This window comes from Oryctolagus cuniculus, chromosome 16 (genome assembly GCF_051225735.1).
Source record: "Oryctolagus cuniculus isolate XC-2025 breed Fujian yellow rabbit chromosome 16, ASM5122573v1, whole genome shotgun sequence".
Lineage (NCBI taxonomy): Eukaryota > Metazoa > Chordata > Mammalia > Lagomorpha > Leporidae > Oryctolagus > Oryctolagus cuniculus.
This window is the reverse complement of record NC_142882.1, coordinates 23,303,879-23,319,986: the sequence shown is the minus strand read 5'-3', so window position 1 is coordinate 23,319,986 and position 16,108 is coordinate 23,303,879. Positions and strand designations below refer to the sequence as shown.

Below are 16,108 nucleotides of genomic sequence, written 5' to 3'. Positions count from 1 at the left end.
AATCACTCACACTTGAGTAAGAATGCAAGTCAAGATACTGTTATGATCTCAAAGAGTCCCCGGCCCGACTTCTCCCCTTCACCGTGGTGCCAGTTCAAAGTCTTTATTGTTTTTTCTCAGATAGAAAACCATGTTCTCCCCAGACAGCACGTTACCGCCCAAGAGAAAAAATCAAAGATAAAAACCACACGGCTTCAGAGAACAGGGCCATCCCGGGCCACCTCTCCTTTCCCACACCAAAGGACGGACATGGGTGCAGCTGCTGGCCAGGGCCCCGGCGCTGGGCACCGTGGGAGTCGGAGGAATCCCAGGTCGGGCCGAGCCCTGGCTGGCCCGGGCAGCAGGCAGAGGCTCCAGGCGTGTCAGTGTTTGTCGGTGGCTGGGCGGAGGCTCAGCGACCCCAGGCGTCCCAGCGGTCCGCGGCGGGCGTTGGTGGCCAGACGCTGCTGGGCCAGGAAGGACTGGGCGTGGGCGGGTGCCCGCTCCTCCCCGGCGCGCTGCTGCAAGGCCATGCCCTGGATGGACGGAGGGAGGAGGTGTCGCTGAGGGCAGATGACGTCCGCGCTCCCAGCCGCGGCACGCACGCACGGTGACGTCACGCTCACCATGTTATACCAGGCGCTGATGAGCAGCTTCTCCTCCTGCTCTCGCTGGTTTCGGCTCTTCTCATAGTCCACCTGCCAAGGAGACAGGAGTTAGGGACCTTAGCGGGGAGACGGGGCTGGCATCGGGCACGGCGGGTCAAGCCTCTATTCAGGATACCCACAGCCCGTATCAGAGTGCAGGTCCCAGTGCCGGCTGCTCCACTTCCAATCCAGCTCCCAGCTAATGCGGCCGGGAAGCAGCAGGTGACAGCTCAAGTGCCTGGACCCCTGCCACCCACGTGGGAGACCCGGATGGAGCTCCTGGCTCCTGCCTGGTCCCCAGTCCTGGCTGTCTCAGGCATTTGGGGGAAGTAAACAAGCGGATGGAAGATCTCCATCTTTAGTGTGTGTGTGTGTGTGTGCGTGTGTGTCTAACTCCACCTTTCAAATAAATAAATCTTTAAAATCGTTTTATATCTGGGGCCAGCATTGTGACATAAGGTTGCTACCTGCAATGCCAGCACCCCATCTGGGCACCAGTTCAAGTCCTGGCTGCTCCACTTCTGACCCAGCTCCCTGCTAATGCACCTGGGAAAGCAGTGGAAGATGGCCCAAGTGCTTAGGTCCCTGCACTCACGAGGGAGACCTGGAAGAAGCTCCTGGCTTCTGGTCGGCCGAGCCCTGGCTGTGGCAGCCATTTAGAGAAGATGGAAGACCCCTATTTCTAGTCTCTCCCTCTCTCTCTGTAACTCTGCCTCTCAAATAAATAAATCTTTCAAAAATAATTTTTTAAATTTATTTTTAGTTTTTTAAAGATTTATTTACTTATTTGAAAGGCAGAGTCACAGAGGGAGGAACAGGGGAGAGAAAGAGAGAGATCTTCCAATTGCTGGGTCACTCCCTAAATGGCCACAATGGCCAGGGCTGACCCAGGTCAAAGCCAGGAGCCAGGAGCTTCTTCCAGATCTCCCATGCAGGTGCAGGGGCCCAAGGACTTGGGCCATCTTCCACTGCTTTCCCAAGCGCATTAGCAGGGAGCTGGATCAGAAGTGGAGCAGTTGGGACTCGAACCAGCTCCCCTATGGGATGCCGGTGTCACAGGCCGTGAATTAATCTGTGCCATGATGCCATCCCACAGAGAAATCAATGAGGGGCTCTACATGCTGGGGGGTGGGGGGGGAGTGCCAAGAGAGACAGGTAGACCCACCTCTAGGTGCCGGATTCGGATGTCCCGATCCCGGAGCTGTGACCTCAGGGCATGCAGCTCTGGGGGCGGCCCTGCAGGGGGCCTCTGCTTAGGTTCCAGGGCCTGCATGACCTATGGGTGAGGCGGAGTCACAGGCCAGGTGATCTTGGCCCCGCCCCACCCCTTGGACATTCTGGGGTGCATTCACATTTGACCACCTGTTCCCATGGTAGGGAGGGCGGGCAGTTTACAGAACTGTGCGCGGGAGGTGGGGGGGAGCAGCAGGTGCAGGGTGGGGGGCAAGAGGCCCAGAAAATGGGGGCCTCTGCGGGAGACTCCACCCCTGCCCCCACCCCACCCCCACAGCGTCCGCACCGTGCGCGCCTTGTCCACGTAGCGGCGGTACCGCTCCTCCATGGCCCGCAAGTCGGCGTCTTTTTTCTGCAGGCTATACTGTAGCTCCTCAATGCGCCGCGCTGCTGGGGGCACCAGGGCGGGAGGCGGTCAGCCACACGCCAGGCTCCTGTCTCTGGGCTCTGCCCGCCCTCCCTCGCGCACTGGGGCTCCGCTTACTGCTGCTGTCGGCCGGTGGCTCCAGTTCCTCGATGTACTCTCGCTTCCGTTGCAGCTCCAGGTCTGCCTCATGCAGCTTCTGCCTGCGTGTGTGCGCACGAGCGTGCGTGGGGACGGCAGAGCAGGCTGAGCCCTGGGATCAGCCGCAGGGATCGCTCTGCCTGCCCCCTCTTCCCTAGGGGACTGAGTGCCCTGGCCCCCGGCCCTGCACAAGACCCCTGCCCTCCTCCTACCCCCACCTTCAAAAGCCTGTCCACCCACCATCATCCCTAGCCAGCCTCTCCTGCTTTCAACCCCTCATCCATTCTCCACCCAGCAAACAGAGATCTTTCTAGAAACCCTAAAGTCTTAGGACAAAAGGGCCAGCCTTGTGGCATAGCAAGTTAAGGCGCTGCTACAGCATCCCATAGGAGCACAGGTTCGAGTCCCGGCTGCCCCACTTCCGATCCAGCTCCCTGCTAATGTACCTGGGGAAGCAGCAGAAAGATGGCCCAAGTGCTTGGACCCCTGCCATCCACGTGGGAGACCCAGATGGAGGTCAGGGCTCTGGGGCTGGACCAAGCTATTGTAGCTAGGTGGGGAGTGAACCAGTTGATGGATGATCGATCCCTCTCTTTCTCACTAACTCTGCCTTTCAAAATAAATATTTTTTAAAAAGAAGAGATTTGGCCGGCGCCGCAGCTCATTAGGCTAATCCTCTGCCTTGCGGCGCCGGCACACCGGTTGTAGTCCGGTCGGGGCGCCGGATTCTGTCCTGGTTGCCCCTCTTCCAGGCCAGCTCTCTGCTGTGGCTAGGGAGTGCAGTGGAGGATGGCCCAAGTGCTTGGGCCCTGCACCCCATGGGAGACCAGGATAAGTACCTGGCTCCTGCCATCAGATCAGCGCGGTGCGCTGGCCACAGCGCGCCAGCCACAGCAGCCATTGGAGGGTGAATGGCAAAGGAAGACCTTTCTCTCTGTCTCTCTCTCTCACTGTCCACTCTGCCTGTCAAAATAAATAAATAAATAAATAAATAAGATTTATGGGGCCAGCACTGTAGCATAGCAGATAATGCCGCCACCTGCAGTGCCGGCATTCCATATGGGTGCCAGTTCAAGTCCCAGCTGTTCCACTTCTGATCCATCTCTCTGCTGTGGCCTGGGAAAGCAGCAGAAGATGGTCCAAGCCCTTGGGCTCCTGCACCCACGTGGGAGACCCAGAAGAAGCTCCTGGCTCCTGGCTCCGGCCTGGCCCAGCCCAGCCGTTGCAGCCAACTGGGGAGTGAACCAGCAGATGGAAGACCTCTCTCTCTCTCTCTCTCTCTCTCTGCTTCTCCTTCTCTCTCTCTGTAGCTCTGACTTTAAAGTAAATAAATAAATCTTAAAAAAAAAAGATTTATTTGTTTGAAAGGCAGAGTTACAGAGAGGGAGAGAGAGAGAGGAAAAGAGAGGTCTTCCATCTGCTGGTTCACTCCCCAGTTGGCTGCAATGGCTGGGCTGGGCCAGGCCAGAACCAGGAGCCAGGAGCTTCTTCTGGGTATCCCACATGGGTGCAGGGGCCCAAGCACCTGGACCATCTTCCACTGCTTTCCCGGGCTCATTAGTGGGGAGCTGGATTGGAAGAGGAGCAGCCAGGACTCGAACTGGCAACCACAAGGGATGTTGACACTGCAGGTGGTAGCTTAACCCACTGCACCATAATGCCAGCCTCAATAAAATGAACCTTAAAAAAAAAAAAGAAAAGAAAAGAAAATCTTTGGCCGTGTCTACTGAAACTCTAAATGCATGTTCCTTGAGCCACCAATTCTACTTTTGTCATAGATCCGCCCACAAACAAAAGGAGGTACAGACAAGGTTACATTTGGATGTATCGTTTGAAATTGCAAAGTTTTTTTTTTTTCCCTTGTAAAGATGTATTTATTTACTTAAAGGCAGAGTTACAGAGGGAAGGACAGAGGCAGAGAGAATCTTCCAACCCCTGGTTCACTCCTCAAATGCCTGCAATGGCAGGGCTGACCAAGCAGCAGCTAGGAGCCAGGAACTCCAGCCTGGTCTCCCACATGGGTGCAGGGACCCAAGTATTTGGCCCATCTTCCACTGCTTTCGTAGGTGCATTAGCAGGGAGCTGGATTGGAAGTGGAGCAGCCGGCACTGGAACCGGCACCCATATGGGATGCCAGCACTGCAGGTGGCGGCTTAGCCTGTTATAACACAGCGCCAGGCCTGAAAAGATGATTGTTTAAGGTGATGCACATGGCACTTTTTTTTTTTTTTTTTTTTTGACAGGCAGAGTTAGACAGTGAGAGAGAGAGAGACAAGAGAGAAAGGTCTTCCTTCTGTTGGTTCACCCCCCAAATGGCTGCTACAGCCAGTGCACTGCACTGATCCAAAGCCAGAAGCCAGGTACTTCCTCCTAGTCTCCCACGTGGGTGCAGGGCCCAAGCACTTGGGCCATCTTCCACTGCCTTCCCAGGCCACAGCAGAGAACTGGACTGGACAGAATCCGGCGCCCCAATCAGGACTAGAGCCCAGGGTGCCAGTGCCGCAGGCAGAGGATTAGCCAAGTGAGCTGCGGCGCCGGCCTGGCACTTATTCTGATCTGCTTATTCCACATGGTATACATGGGATGAAATACCATGGTGTACCCTGGCATGTAGGTATAATTCTTGTGTTGATTAAAATTTTTTAATTGAGGGGATGGTGTGTGGCACAGAGGTTAAACCACCATTTGGGACGTCCACATCACCATATCACACACAGTGTCTGGTTCCAATTCCAGCTCCTCCACATCCAATCCAACAGGTGCACACCATGAGAGGCGGCAGGCTCCAAGCCCTGGGTCCCTTCCATGTGCGTGGGAGACCAGGATTGAATTCCTGGCTCCTGGGTTTCTTTCTTTTCTTTTTCTTTTTTATAAATTGTTTATTTGAAAGCAGAGCAACAGAAAGAGAGAATTCCATCCATTTGTTCACTTCCCAAATGCCCCCTAACAATCCAGGGCTGGGCCAAACCTAGGAGCCAGGAACTCCACGGGTCTCCCATGTGAGTGGCAGGGGCCTGAGCACTCATTGCCTTCCCAGGCACATCAGCAGGAACCTGGATCAGAAGTGGAGCAGCCGGGGACACATACGCAGGCTTAACCCACTGCGTCCCAACGCTGGCCCCCTGGCTCCTGGCTTTGGCCTGGCCCAGTGCTGGCTATTTCAGGCACTTGGGGGAGTGAACCAGCAGGTGGAAGATCTCTCTCCCTGTCTGTCTCTCTCTCTGCCTTTCAAATAGAGAAAAACAAGCAAAGGACCTAGCCGACAACCGCTCTATGGCTGCCTGCTGTTCCCAACACACAGTCCACACCCATTGCCTTGGCCTAGGAGACCCTGCCAAAACCGTGCCCTCGGTCTGTATCTTGGTGTCCTCCCTCCTCCTTCAGCAGCTCCTCAAGGGACCCCTCCCCAATCCCATCTCCCACCTCTCCGTCCTAGCACCCCATCCCCCGCAGGAGCGCTCTCTGCTCCGTGACTTACAAGTGTTCCTCTAACTTCCTCTTCAACAAGGTGGACTAGAAGAGAAAGTTTAGGAGGTGAGTTGGGGCACGGGGGAAGAGGGAAGGGTAGGGACCCCAGAGCTGAGCCCCTCCCTGGAGTGAGCGCCAGGTGCCTCCCTAGCCCGGTATACTCACAATGGCCTGCACCAGACAAGCGCAGCGGAAAGCAGAGAAAGAAGGGTTACTTGGGAGGGTAGGTGGGCGGGGCACGCAAGGGAGGGTTGGGCAGGGAGGAGGCGGGCGCTCACATCCTCCGTCTTCCCGCCCTGTTCCTGTAGGGCCCTCTGCAGATCCTCCACCTGGCCCCGCAGCTCCGACACCTGCTGCTGGCTCAGTCTGCGGGCGTGGAGGCGGCTGAGAGCCTGCGAGCGCCCCCAGACCCTCCATGCACCACGTGGGGACTCCCCCACCCCCCCACCCCCACCCCCCACCCCGCAGGGCCGGGCTCTCACCGCTGCTGGGTCTCCAGCGCGTGGCGCGCGCGGTTGGCCTCCTCTAGGTGGCGCTGCAGCTCCTCCTGCCGCTCGCGGTCGGCCGCCTCCTGCTGGCACAACCGCTTATTCTCTAGCTGCAGGCGCACGAGGGTCTCCCTGCCCGGGCGAGAGGCAGGAGTGAGCAGGATTGCGGGGCTGCCCGGCAGGGCGACGGCTGGGTGCAGGCAGGTAAGGGAAGGAAGAGGCCGGGGTAGGAGAATTACTCTGAGTGGGGCATTTGGGGCTATTACTGAGGCTGGGCCTGGACCTTGGGGCAGAAATCCAAGTGTATAGGGTGGGGGTGGCGGGGGCACGTGGGGAAGGGACTAAGGGCCCCAGCTAGGACTTTGGAAGCAAAACCAAAAAACCACAAGGCTGGTGGGAGGTGAGCAGGCCAGATTCTGAGTCACGCGCCCACCCCCACCCCAGGATACCTGAGCTCCGCAGGTAGAATCTCAGCTGCTAAGTTTTCCAGGGCTGGCGGCGTGGGGTCCAGGGAAGGGTCTGGTGGATGCAAGGAAAGTCCTCAGCTCGCCGCCTGGGATCTCATGGCGGGGGGCAGGGGGGAGGTCCTCTTTAGGGGTTCAAGTTCAGCTTCCCCTCCCCCCCTTCCACCCCTAGACCGCAACGCTCCTGTACTGGGTCCCCCAGCTCACCAGCCTGGGTCTGCAACCCCCGCGGCTGCAGCTGGGCGCAACGCAGCTCCTCGTTGGCTTCCCGCAGGGAGTCTCGCTCCGCCAGCAGCCGCTGCGGAGATGGGGCAGCCAGGTGAGGCCAGGAAAGGGAGGGGCTGTCCTGGGATGGGCGGGGCTTGGGCCGCAGGACCCCAGCCTCACCTCCTTCTCCTTCGCCACTGACTCGTACTTTTCCTCCAGGTTGCGGTACTCGAATACCCACTTCTCTGCCTTCATGGACTCCTCCTGCCGCTGGGCCTGCAGCTCCTGCACCTGAACCGGGCGGGGGCGGAGGGAGGGCATGTACTGGTGAAGGGGCGGGGCCAAGGACATGGAGGGGCAGGGCTTTAAGGGGAAAGGAGGGAGGGGCTTCTAGACTCAAACCAGGGAGGGAGGGGTGGACCTAAGGGGCATGACTTATAGACATCACACTTGAAAATGGGGGAGGGGCTCAGGGCACCCAGCTCCGCCCACCCCGACCCCAGGCATCCCTGCCCCAGACTCCATCAGCCAGCTGCACCTGTCTTCTCTGGGCCTCAAGCTGGGCGCGCAGCGAGCCGGCCCGGCGCAGCTCATCCTCCAGCTGCCGCGTGCGCTCTGCATGGCCCGCGTTGCATTCTTCCAGCTGCCGCACCTGGCGCCGCAGCTCCCGCAGCTCCCCCAGGCGGCGCCGGCAGCTGTTCAACGTGGCCTCCAACTGCCCAGCTCGCTCGGAGGACTGCCTGGAGGAGGGAGGGGGAGGACGGGGGGAAGAGAGAGAGAGAGAGAGGGAGGGCTGGGGAACAGGAGCAGCCAGGGGTCGGGCCCTGGGAAGTGGGGTCCTCAGGGCAGGGGGTGGAGTTAGCTCTGGTTGGTTTGGGGGCGTGGAGGGGGTGCATGACAGCCATGATCAGCCTGGGGTATAATCTTCGATCCTTAGTGGGCTTATGGGGACACAGAACACTGGGGAGGAAGGGGCTGCCGTGTTTGCTGGGGGGGGTGGTGGTGCTAGGGGGTCCTGGAAGCCTCATATGGGAGTGACAAGGGACACTGTGTATGAGGGGGGTCTAGACACCCATAGACATCCTGGGATTCAGGATGGTGGGGGGAGGGGCCTGGAGGGTACCGTGGGGTCCAGGATGGCATGGTGGGCTCTGGAGCTCATTCTGGGAGTTTCTTGGGAATCAGGGCGGGGGAGGGGGTCACACAGCGGGTAACCAGGTCCCCTTACCGCAGCTCATCCATCTCATCCTTTAGGGCCTGCGCCTCCTGGGCCAGGCTGGTCAGCGCCTGGTTCCGCTGCTGCAGCTCTGCCACCTCCCGCTCCAGGTCGGCGCAGCGCTGCCGATCGTCTTCGCGACTGCTCTCCAGCCTGGGGTGGGAGTGGGGGGCGTGAATGAAGGAGCCGCCCTGGCCACCCCGCCTATGGCCTGGCTGGTGTGGACCCCAGCCCCACCGAGCCACACCTGAAGTTCTCCTCTTGGAGCTGCTCCAACTGGGACTGCAGCAACAGTAGCTTCTTGTTGGTGAGACCCGGGGGAGCGCCCTCGGATGCTGCCGCCGCCCCCGCCGCTGCCCCCGCCGCTGGCCGGCCCGCCTGCTCCCGCAGCGCCGCGTTCTCCTGCGCCAGACTCTGTTTCTCCTCCGACAGGAGCACCAGCTGCGGGCAGAGCATCGAGATACGTAAGAGTTGAGGTGACCCCCGCCCCAGGTGCACCTGTAGCCCCTCCGGCACCCCCTAGCCCAGCCCCACCTGTCGTTCCAGGTCCAGACAGTGCTGCCGTATTTCATCTCCTTCCTCAGCCTCCTCGCTCAGAAAGTAGTACCTGCGGGACTAGGTGGGGAGGCGGGGGAAGAGAGGGACTCCTCTGGATGTTAAAAGAAAGCCAGGACCCCCCAAGGGGTCCTCCCAGCACTGATGTGGGCGCTTTGGGGGTCTTGGCAGTGGAACAGTCTAGAATAGGGTAGAGGTGGTAGTCATGACCTTGGGACCTCTCGCAAGGTTGCCTCCCACCCCTCACCTGGGTATCGAAGTTGCCGTAGGTCTCTGGGGACAGAGAGTCGGGCGTGTCTCTGGTCATGAGCTGGGGGGAGGGGCATAGAGAAAAAGCAGTGTAATGAGCTGGGGTCTCTTTGGATAGGTTTCAGGGCTTCTATGACCCAGCAAGAGAACCTTTCCACTCTCCTGTCTTCAAGGTCACTTTTTTTTTTTTTTTTGACAGGCAGAATGGACAGTGAGAGAGAGACAGAGAGAAAGGTCTTCCTCTTTCCGTTGGTTCACCCCCTCAATGGCCGCTGCGGCCAGCGCGCTGCAGCCGGCGCACCGCGCTGATCCGATGGCAGGAGCCAGGTGCTTCCCCTGGTCTCCCATGCGGGTGCAGAGCCCAAAGAACCTGGGCCATCCTCCACTGCACTCCCAGGCCACAGCAGAGAGCTGGCCTGGAAGAGGAGCAACTGGGACAGAATCCTGTGCCCCAACCGGGACTAGAACCCCGTGTGTCGGCGCTGCAGGTAGAGAATTAGCCTATTGAGCCACGGCGCCGGCCGATCACTTTTTTTTTTTTTAAGAGATTACTTATTTATTTACTTGAAAGGCAGAGAGAGAGAGATCTTCCACCTGCCGGTTCCCTCTCCCAAATGCTCACAACAGCTAGGGCTGGGCCGGGCTGAAGCCAGGAGCCTGGAGCTCCATCCGGGTCTCCCACGTGGGTGGCAGGGACCCCAAGGACTTGGGCCATCTTCCGATGCTTTCCCAGGCACATTAGCAGAGGAGCCGGGACTTGAACTGCCATTGCGATATGGAATGCAGATGCCCCAGGCAGCGGCTTAGAACCCGCTGTGACTCAAAGCCCGCCCAAGGGCACTTCTGTCTGAGAACCCTAGGGGCTGCCCTCCAGCCTGCAGCTCAGACAGTGGTGAAATCTGTGGAGCCGGCTAGATTGGAGGAGTCTGGCCAGCTGACTTCCGGGCAGAGCCCCAGCCCTCACCAGGGGGCAGTGCCTCCCCGGCCGCTGCGCGACCGCCACCACGCGGGGGCACCCTCACCCACCTCTTGGATGGCTTCCATCACCACATGCTGAACGGATTCCTCCAGGGTCATGATTCTCTGGATATGCTCTGGAGGGGGAGGGGTCAAGATGGGAGGGAGGGGCCGGGGGCAGGCAGGGGGAGGAATAAGGACTTCCTCTGGGGACTACCCTGGGGACCTCCTGAATCCCCTCCACACACACACACACATACCCTGCTTTTTCTCGCAACTGATGGCACAGCCCAGCACCAGTTGGAGCAGTCTGCCGAGTTCGGCGGGATCAGAGAACTCTCCAATGAGGTTCACGTTGGGAAGGTGCTGCTCTGACACGGGATGCCCCAGCACCTGAGGACGAGGCGAGGAGGGGGTGCCAGGGTTCCTGGCCCCACCCCCATCTCCCCACCACACCCCCGAGCTGCTTACATCTTGGGAGTATTCCACCACGCTCTCTAAGATGCTCTTCAAGTTGCTGATCTGGGGACGGACAGGCAAGCAGCTGTGTACAAAGGGGTCCACGGGGCGCGCCCCCCCACCCCAAGTCTGTCCACTCCACCTCCTTGCTCAGACCTGCGCATTTTGTTCTGTTTAGAGTCATTCTTCCTTCCAATGTCTCCTCCCCTTGGAGCGACCCCTGCCTCCCGCCTCCCCTGTCTGGCTGCTAGCGGGCTGATTTTTTTTTTTTTTTTTTTTTACCATCTGATCATCTTTGTGGCAGTCCAACCACTTCTCAGCACCTGCCCATTTGCCACCTCTTGGCCCCGGATCCCGGGTCCTCTTCCTGCCTGTATTCAAACACCATTCCCCTCCCAGGCAGCCAGAGGGAGCCTTGGAGAATGGAAATCTTCCCTGGGCGCTAACCCTTCTGTGACTTTCCACCTTACTTAAAATAGAATCCACACACACACACACACACACTGCCAAGGCCCCTATGACCTCACGTCCCGCAAGTCTTGTCCCTTTAGATCTCTCTTGTGACCCCACGGCTAATTTCCCCCAGCCCGGGGGCTTTGCATATCAGAATGCTGATCCTCCCAATCACACATGGCAATCGGTCCAGCTGCCTCCTATCGGGAGTTGATTCTTGTACGTTTGCACGTGCAGCTCGATTTTGTTTCCACATCGTCAGAACGAGGCCAAGAGCAATGGTTCCTTGAGCCCCAGACATTTGTCTGTCTGTCTGTCCACCAGTGTCAACCTAACCCTTCTCGGGCTGTTCCCCTAGTAATGAGTGCACCTGTCGTCACCTTCAGCCTCCAGTTGGGATCTGGGTCCTCTAAGATATCCCGGAGCCATGCCTCGTTGAACCAGGCGGGGTCTCTGGGGGTGGAGGAGAGGGGACAAGCAGGTGGGATGAGCTGGCTGGGGGACCCTTCTGGCCGAGGGTAGGGGCTCCCGCCTCAACCCAACTCACATCTGATGTAACACGTGCGCTATAGCCAGGCCACTGCTCAGATCCTGGGGGCTCGCACAGGGGGTTGGAACTTGGAATGTCTGTAACTGGCCAGGAAAACGAAAGGCGAATGGGAACAGAGTCGGGACCCTGGGGGGGGGGGAGGTCCCCCCCTCCCGTTTTGCACTTTTTCAGCCAGCAGGAACCTCACGCGACTCGGGGGAAGCTGGCCTGTTGCTTCACAGATCAGCTCCGAAGCACCTGAGCCCAAAGGGGGCGTGGTCTCACCTCACCTCTGCTCAGTGAAGCCGGCGCGTCAGGCCAGGGCGGCACCACGGAATCACCTGGGCCTCACAGGCACCACGTGACCAGGCAACTCACCTGTGCCCTCAGCCCACGTGAGCCAGCCACGGGGGGCGGGGCCTCACCTGTTCTTTCTGCCACGTGATGGGGGCGGGTGCTCAGGCCAGAGTCCAACGGCCCACCGGCCGCCAATCCCCTTCCTCCTTCCAGCCCCAGGCCGGAGGCGCTGGCCAAGTTAAGGGCCAGAGGGGTCCCAGGCGAGAGGAGTGGGCGCACACCTGTCCCCAGCCCCGCCCCCCGACCTACCCAGGTGAGCAGAGGCCCGCATAGCTCGGCTTTGTCCACGCTCATGGCTCCCGATCGGATTCGACCCAGGCCAACGAGCCCCCGCGCCGCAGCCGCCTCCGGGTCCGCCACCAGCGAGCGCCCGCAGCCCCGACCTCCCGCTCGGCCTAGAGCGCCGCCCAGCCCCGCCCCCTCGGCGCAGGCCCCGCCCCCTCACACGTGATCGCTTCCCGACGCCCGCTCTTGTCTCCAGCCCCGCCATCTTGGATTCGGGCAGCGAGCAGCCTCTCGCCCTTCGCCGCTAGGGGTCAGTCTGGCCCACGGTTGCGTGTTGCTGAGGGTGACTCCCCTCATTTTGGGGGGTGACGCGTCTTCCTCTGGTACAGGCGCATTCGCGTGCTCTCCTGCGGCTGACATTTCTTGTCTCATCCCTTTATGATCAGAGATCTCAACCACCTTGATCCGTCCGGGGGGAGGGGTGAGCTAGAACATTCTATGGACTTCAAGGAGGGATCCTGGGGACACGGGGGGTCCTCCGGCAGGAAGGGTCAGCCGCACGCACGTCCTAGGAGGGTGGACACAAACATTTCCCCGCCTGACTCCGGCCTCCCCTTGAGGGAACCCGGGACCCGGCCGAGGCCGCGCGGCGCTTGCAGCCCACCAGGGGGCGCGCAGGTCGCGGGGACAGGGCCCGCGACAGGGAGCGGGCGCGCCCACCCCCCAGATCCCGCTGGGGCGGCGCAGGCAGAGGCGGCTGTCGGGGCGGGGGGCGGGGATCGAAGGAAAGCGACCACAGTCGGGGTGCACCATCCAGTTCCAAGCCTGGGGCGCTTGCCGTAGGCGGCCCCTGCCCTGATCACCTCTTACATAATACACGGACTCCACGGTGGAAGCGGCCTTGAGGACAGGGGCCCTCCAAGTCCCTCCTGGCCAGTGGCCTCTGACCCTAGGGTCCCCGGGCAGCCCTTCCCTCCCCCGCGGGCGGGCGGGCGGGCAGGCGGAGTCTGGTGCAGTAATTAGAGGTTATTAGCTGTGACCGCAGGGAGGAGAGGGACGCGCGCTGTCCACCCGGAGCGGAGTGGAGTGGGCAGGGTGACCAGCAGCGTCCCCTCCCCCACCCCCACTCCCGGCTGTCCACGCCCACTTGGCACAGACACAGTCACTCAGCACCCAGACAGCCGGGCCCAGCCTACTCGGGCGCTCAGCCGTACGGCCTGGGGGGGAGGGCGGGGGCCCGGAGGCTGCTCCACACCCCCACAACCTCCTCGCGTGTTGTTTTTCCAAAGTCCAGCCCTTGGGAGCGGGTGGGGAGGTGGCGGGGTAGTGGGGGGGAGGGGACAAGGCCAGTAGCACCGGCTTCCGGCCTGGACTGTCTTCCGGAGGGCGGGCGTGGGAACAGCAGCCGGTGCCTCCCCCACCCCCCACCATCCTGCACCCATACCAGGGGAGAGGGTCCTGGAATGGGGCAGGATGGGGGGGTGCAGAGAAGCAAGACCACCGTGCCCTGGGTAGCAGTGGGAGGTGAGCCAGGAAGGAGCCAGGGATGGGGTTGGACAGTGTCAAATATTGGTGGGTGGGGCGGCAGGGGGGTGACCAGGATGTTAGGAGAAAGCTAGGGATCCAAATATTTGAGAAATGGCCTTAAATTGTCCCAAGGTTGGTGTGATGTTATGGGTGGTCCCTCCCCAAATGCTTAGGGAGCCGCAGGCCTGCAGTTTGGGGAAGGAGCCACAGCCTGCCATTTGGGTCAGCAAAGAATCCCACCTTCGGGGGACCCCTCCCAAGCACCCTCGGTTCAGCAAGTGGGGCACGCACCCTCTGGAAAGACACAAACCCCTGTTGGAGGTGGGAGGGAGGGAGCCCTCCCACCCCGGTCCCCGGGCTCAGCCGTTTGTAGGGACAGAGAACACCGCGCCAGCCAGCCTGCAGGTCTGGGCCAGCAGCCCCCCAGCTGGTTTGGGGACCCCACCCCACCCCCTCCCGCCTGTTTCCAGGAACAGCTGGGCCCAGCCTGGGTTGTACTGCTGGGAAGCGGGTGACTCAGCCCCTCCCTGCGGCCACAGCTGGACCCCGGCCGGCCCCCTCCGGCCTTCACATCTGGGCAGGGACCCAGCCACATCGGCGGTGGGGGATGGAGACCCTGGGTCCCACAGCTGGAGGGCAGCACCCCTTCCCCTCCCCCTCCTGAATGTTCACAACCACAGGGTGGACCCTAGCAAGCTGACTGCATCCAAGATGCTCCCAGGGGCTCTGGTCTCCTGCCCTGCTCCTGGGTGTGTGTGTGTGTGTGTGTGCACACACACACACTCCCATGGGAAGTGTGCTTGTGTTTGTGGAGGTGTGGGTGGATCTGGGATCATGTGTGCACGGGCATGTGTGCCCTATGTCTTGGGGCCCTGGGGTTTGTGCAACAGGCTGTGTGTGTGTGTGTGTGTGTGTGAGTTTAGTGCAAACAGAGGCACTGGCAGGTGGGAGACTGAGAGTAACAGGTCTGAGAGTAACAGCCAGGGGTTTCAGTTAACCCTAGGCTGTGGCCACGTCTCCTCCAGATGGAGCCCCCACTGGGGTCTCCATCGCTGACCTTCTGTCCACCAGTAGGGAGTGTGACCATCACAACGTGGCTTTAGGCTGTGTGTCTGGGCCCATGGCCCCCTTTGTCTTCCTGGGGATTGCAGGGAAGAACTGGGACTCTGTCATGTGTCCCCAGTTTGTGCACCTCCCTGGGACAAGCTCAGAGCCCCCTGTGTGCAGCTTCGAGTGGCATTCCTTCTGTGACCGTACCTACTCTGACCGGCCTGTGCTCACCGACCCTCGCGTGACCCTACGGGGTGTCTCACAGTCCCCGAGGGAGAGAAGGGAGAGGCAGCAGCTTCTGACACTTTCATATGTCCACCTGGTGATGTTGTGGCTAAAGTGTGGCTGCGTGCGTGTCCCTATCACAAGTGGCACGTGACCCGTGTGCCTACGTGACCATCTGTGCCTCTGTCTATGTCCGGGTGTGACCCTGTCCACGCTGGCTGCGTGGCTGGCTGGACTACCCAGGGTTTGTGCCAACGTGTGGCAGGTGCATCCTGTGGCCTGTGACACAGAGGGTCGCTCAGCGTTTGTGCCCTTGGGTGTGAGTGCGGGCGTGGGCGTGGGCGTGGGCGGGGGAGGGGTGCAGTGCGCAGTGTCCAAGGCCCGCCAAGACACCCTGCTCAGCACAGGCGATCCTCGGAGTTCCCGGCCCGGCCCGGCCTCTCCGCCCGCTCTCCGCCGGGAACGGCCCCTCCCCGCGCTGCGGGGGCGCGTGCGTCGTGCGTGACGTGAGACACGACGGGGGTCGCTGCGTGCGTGGAGCCCGACGCGGTCGTGCGTGTGAGCGCGGGCCTCCGAGCGGGGGCGGGGGAGGAGATGGGCTGGTTGCGTGCGTGCGTGCGTGCATGCGCGCGTGCGCGTGCGGGGGTGGCCGGCCGGGTACGGGTGGGCACGCGCGCGAGCGGGGCTGGGGGGGCGCACTGGGCATGGCCCCCCCTCTCCCCGCCCCGCCCGAGACTTGGGGGAAGCGGGTGAAACCCGGGAAGGGGGCCGCCGTTAACCCCTTCCTGCCCGACCTGAAACTCGCGGCCCCTCGACCGAGCGCGCGCGGGTGCTTCCCCAACGCGCGGGGGGCAGTCCCCGCTGTGGGGGGGAGGAACCCCCTGTGGAACTGAGACCAACCCCCCCGTTGCCATAGCAACCAGCGCTTCCCGCGCAGCTCGGCCCTTGCTTCCTGCCCCCTCCTGCCTCCAACTCCGCAGTCCACGGGGGCCCGGCCCGTGCGCTTCCAGCTCTCCCGATCTCTGGAATAGGGGGCTGGGGTCAGCGAGGCCGGGGCTTGTGTGACTCAGGCCATCCCGGGGGTCCCCTGGCCGCAGCCGGCCTCGCTCCTCCTCCGCCGCCCCGTGACTCACTCCTCGCGGCTTTCCCCGTGTGTGACTCACGGCCCTGGGGAGGGGGCTGCCGACTCGAGGACCCCCCCCCCCATACTCCAGCCGGTCCGGCGGCCAAGGTCGCTGGAGGCGCTTCCCCTACCCACCCCGCTCTGAATTTGCAGAGCGCCCCCCCACCACCACCGAGGCCTCCTGGAACCCAG

General features: G+C 61.3%; 1 protein-coding gene across 5 annotated transcripts; it reads right to left on the bottom strand.

Moving 5' to 3' along the window:
• Nucleotides 1–87: 87 nt before the first annotated feature.
• On the bottom strand, nt 88–12,183 carry HOOK2 (hook microtubule tethering protein 2). Of its 5 annotated transcripts, none has more exons than XR_011382851.2 (22): nt 12,016–12,183; nt 11,428–11,513; nt 11,261–11,333; nt 10,440–10,490; nt 10,229–10,361; nt 10,038–10,105; nt 9,010–9,072; nt 8,742–8,822; nt 8,455–8,648; nt 8,220–8,360; nt 7,530–7,731; nt 7,172–7,282; nt 6,992–7,082; nt 6,770–6,839; nt 6,315–6,452; nt 6,111–6,198; nt 5,843–5,877; nt 2,344–2,422; nt 2,146–2,249; nt 1,792–1,902; nt 606–677; nt 88–515 (listed from the first exon to the last, which is right to left on the bottom strand). XR_011382851.2 is itself a non-coding variant. In XM_051837869.3 (22 exons), the coding sequence occupies exons 1-22, from the start codon at nt 12,058–12,060 to the stop codon at nt 363–365; spliced, it is 2,190 nt and encodes a 729-aa protein (XP_051693829.2). In that variant the 5' UTR covers nt 12,061–12,183; the 3' UTR covers nt 88–362. The 5 variants fall into 5 exon arrangements, 3 of the variants coding, with proteins under 3 accessions (XP_051693829.2, XP_051693828.2, XP_089172039.1); XR_011382852.2 differs by having other exon boundaries at nt 2,146–2,246; XM_051837869.3 differs by having other exon boundaries at nt 2,146–2,246; nt 2,344–2,426.
• Nucleotides 12,184–16,108: the final 3,925 nt, after the last annotated feature.

Coding starts and splice junctions, on each gene's coding strand:
- HOOK2 (XM_051837868.3), bottom strand. CDS start 12,060: ATGAGCGTGGACAAAGCCGAGCTATGCGGGCCTCTGCTCACCTGG. Junction 10,106..10,228: donor CAGTTGCGAGAAAAAGCAGG/GTATGTGTGTGT, acceptor CTCCCCCTCCAG/AGCATATCCAGAGAATCATG. Junction 5,878..6,110: donor AGGGCGGGAAGACGGAGGAT/GTGAGCGCCCGC, acceptor TTTCTCTTCTAG/TCCACCTTGTTGAAGAGGAA.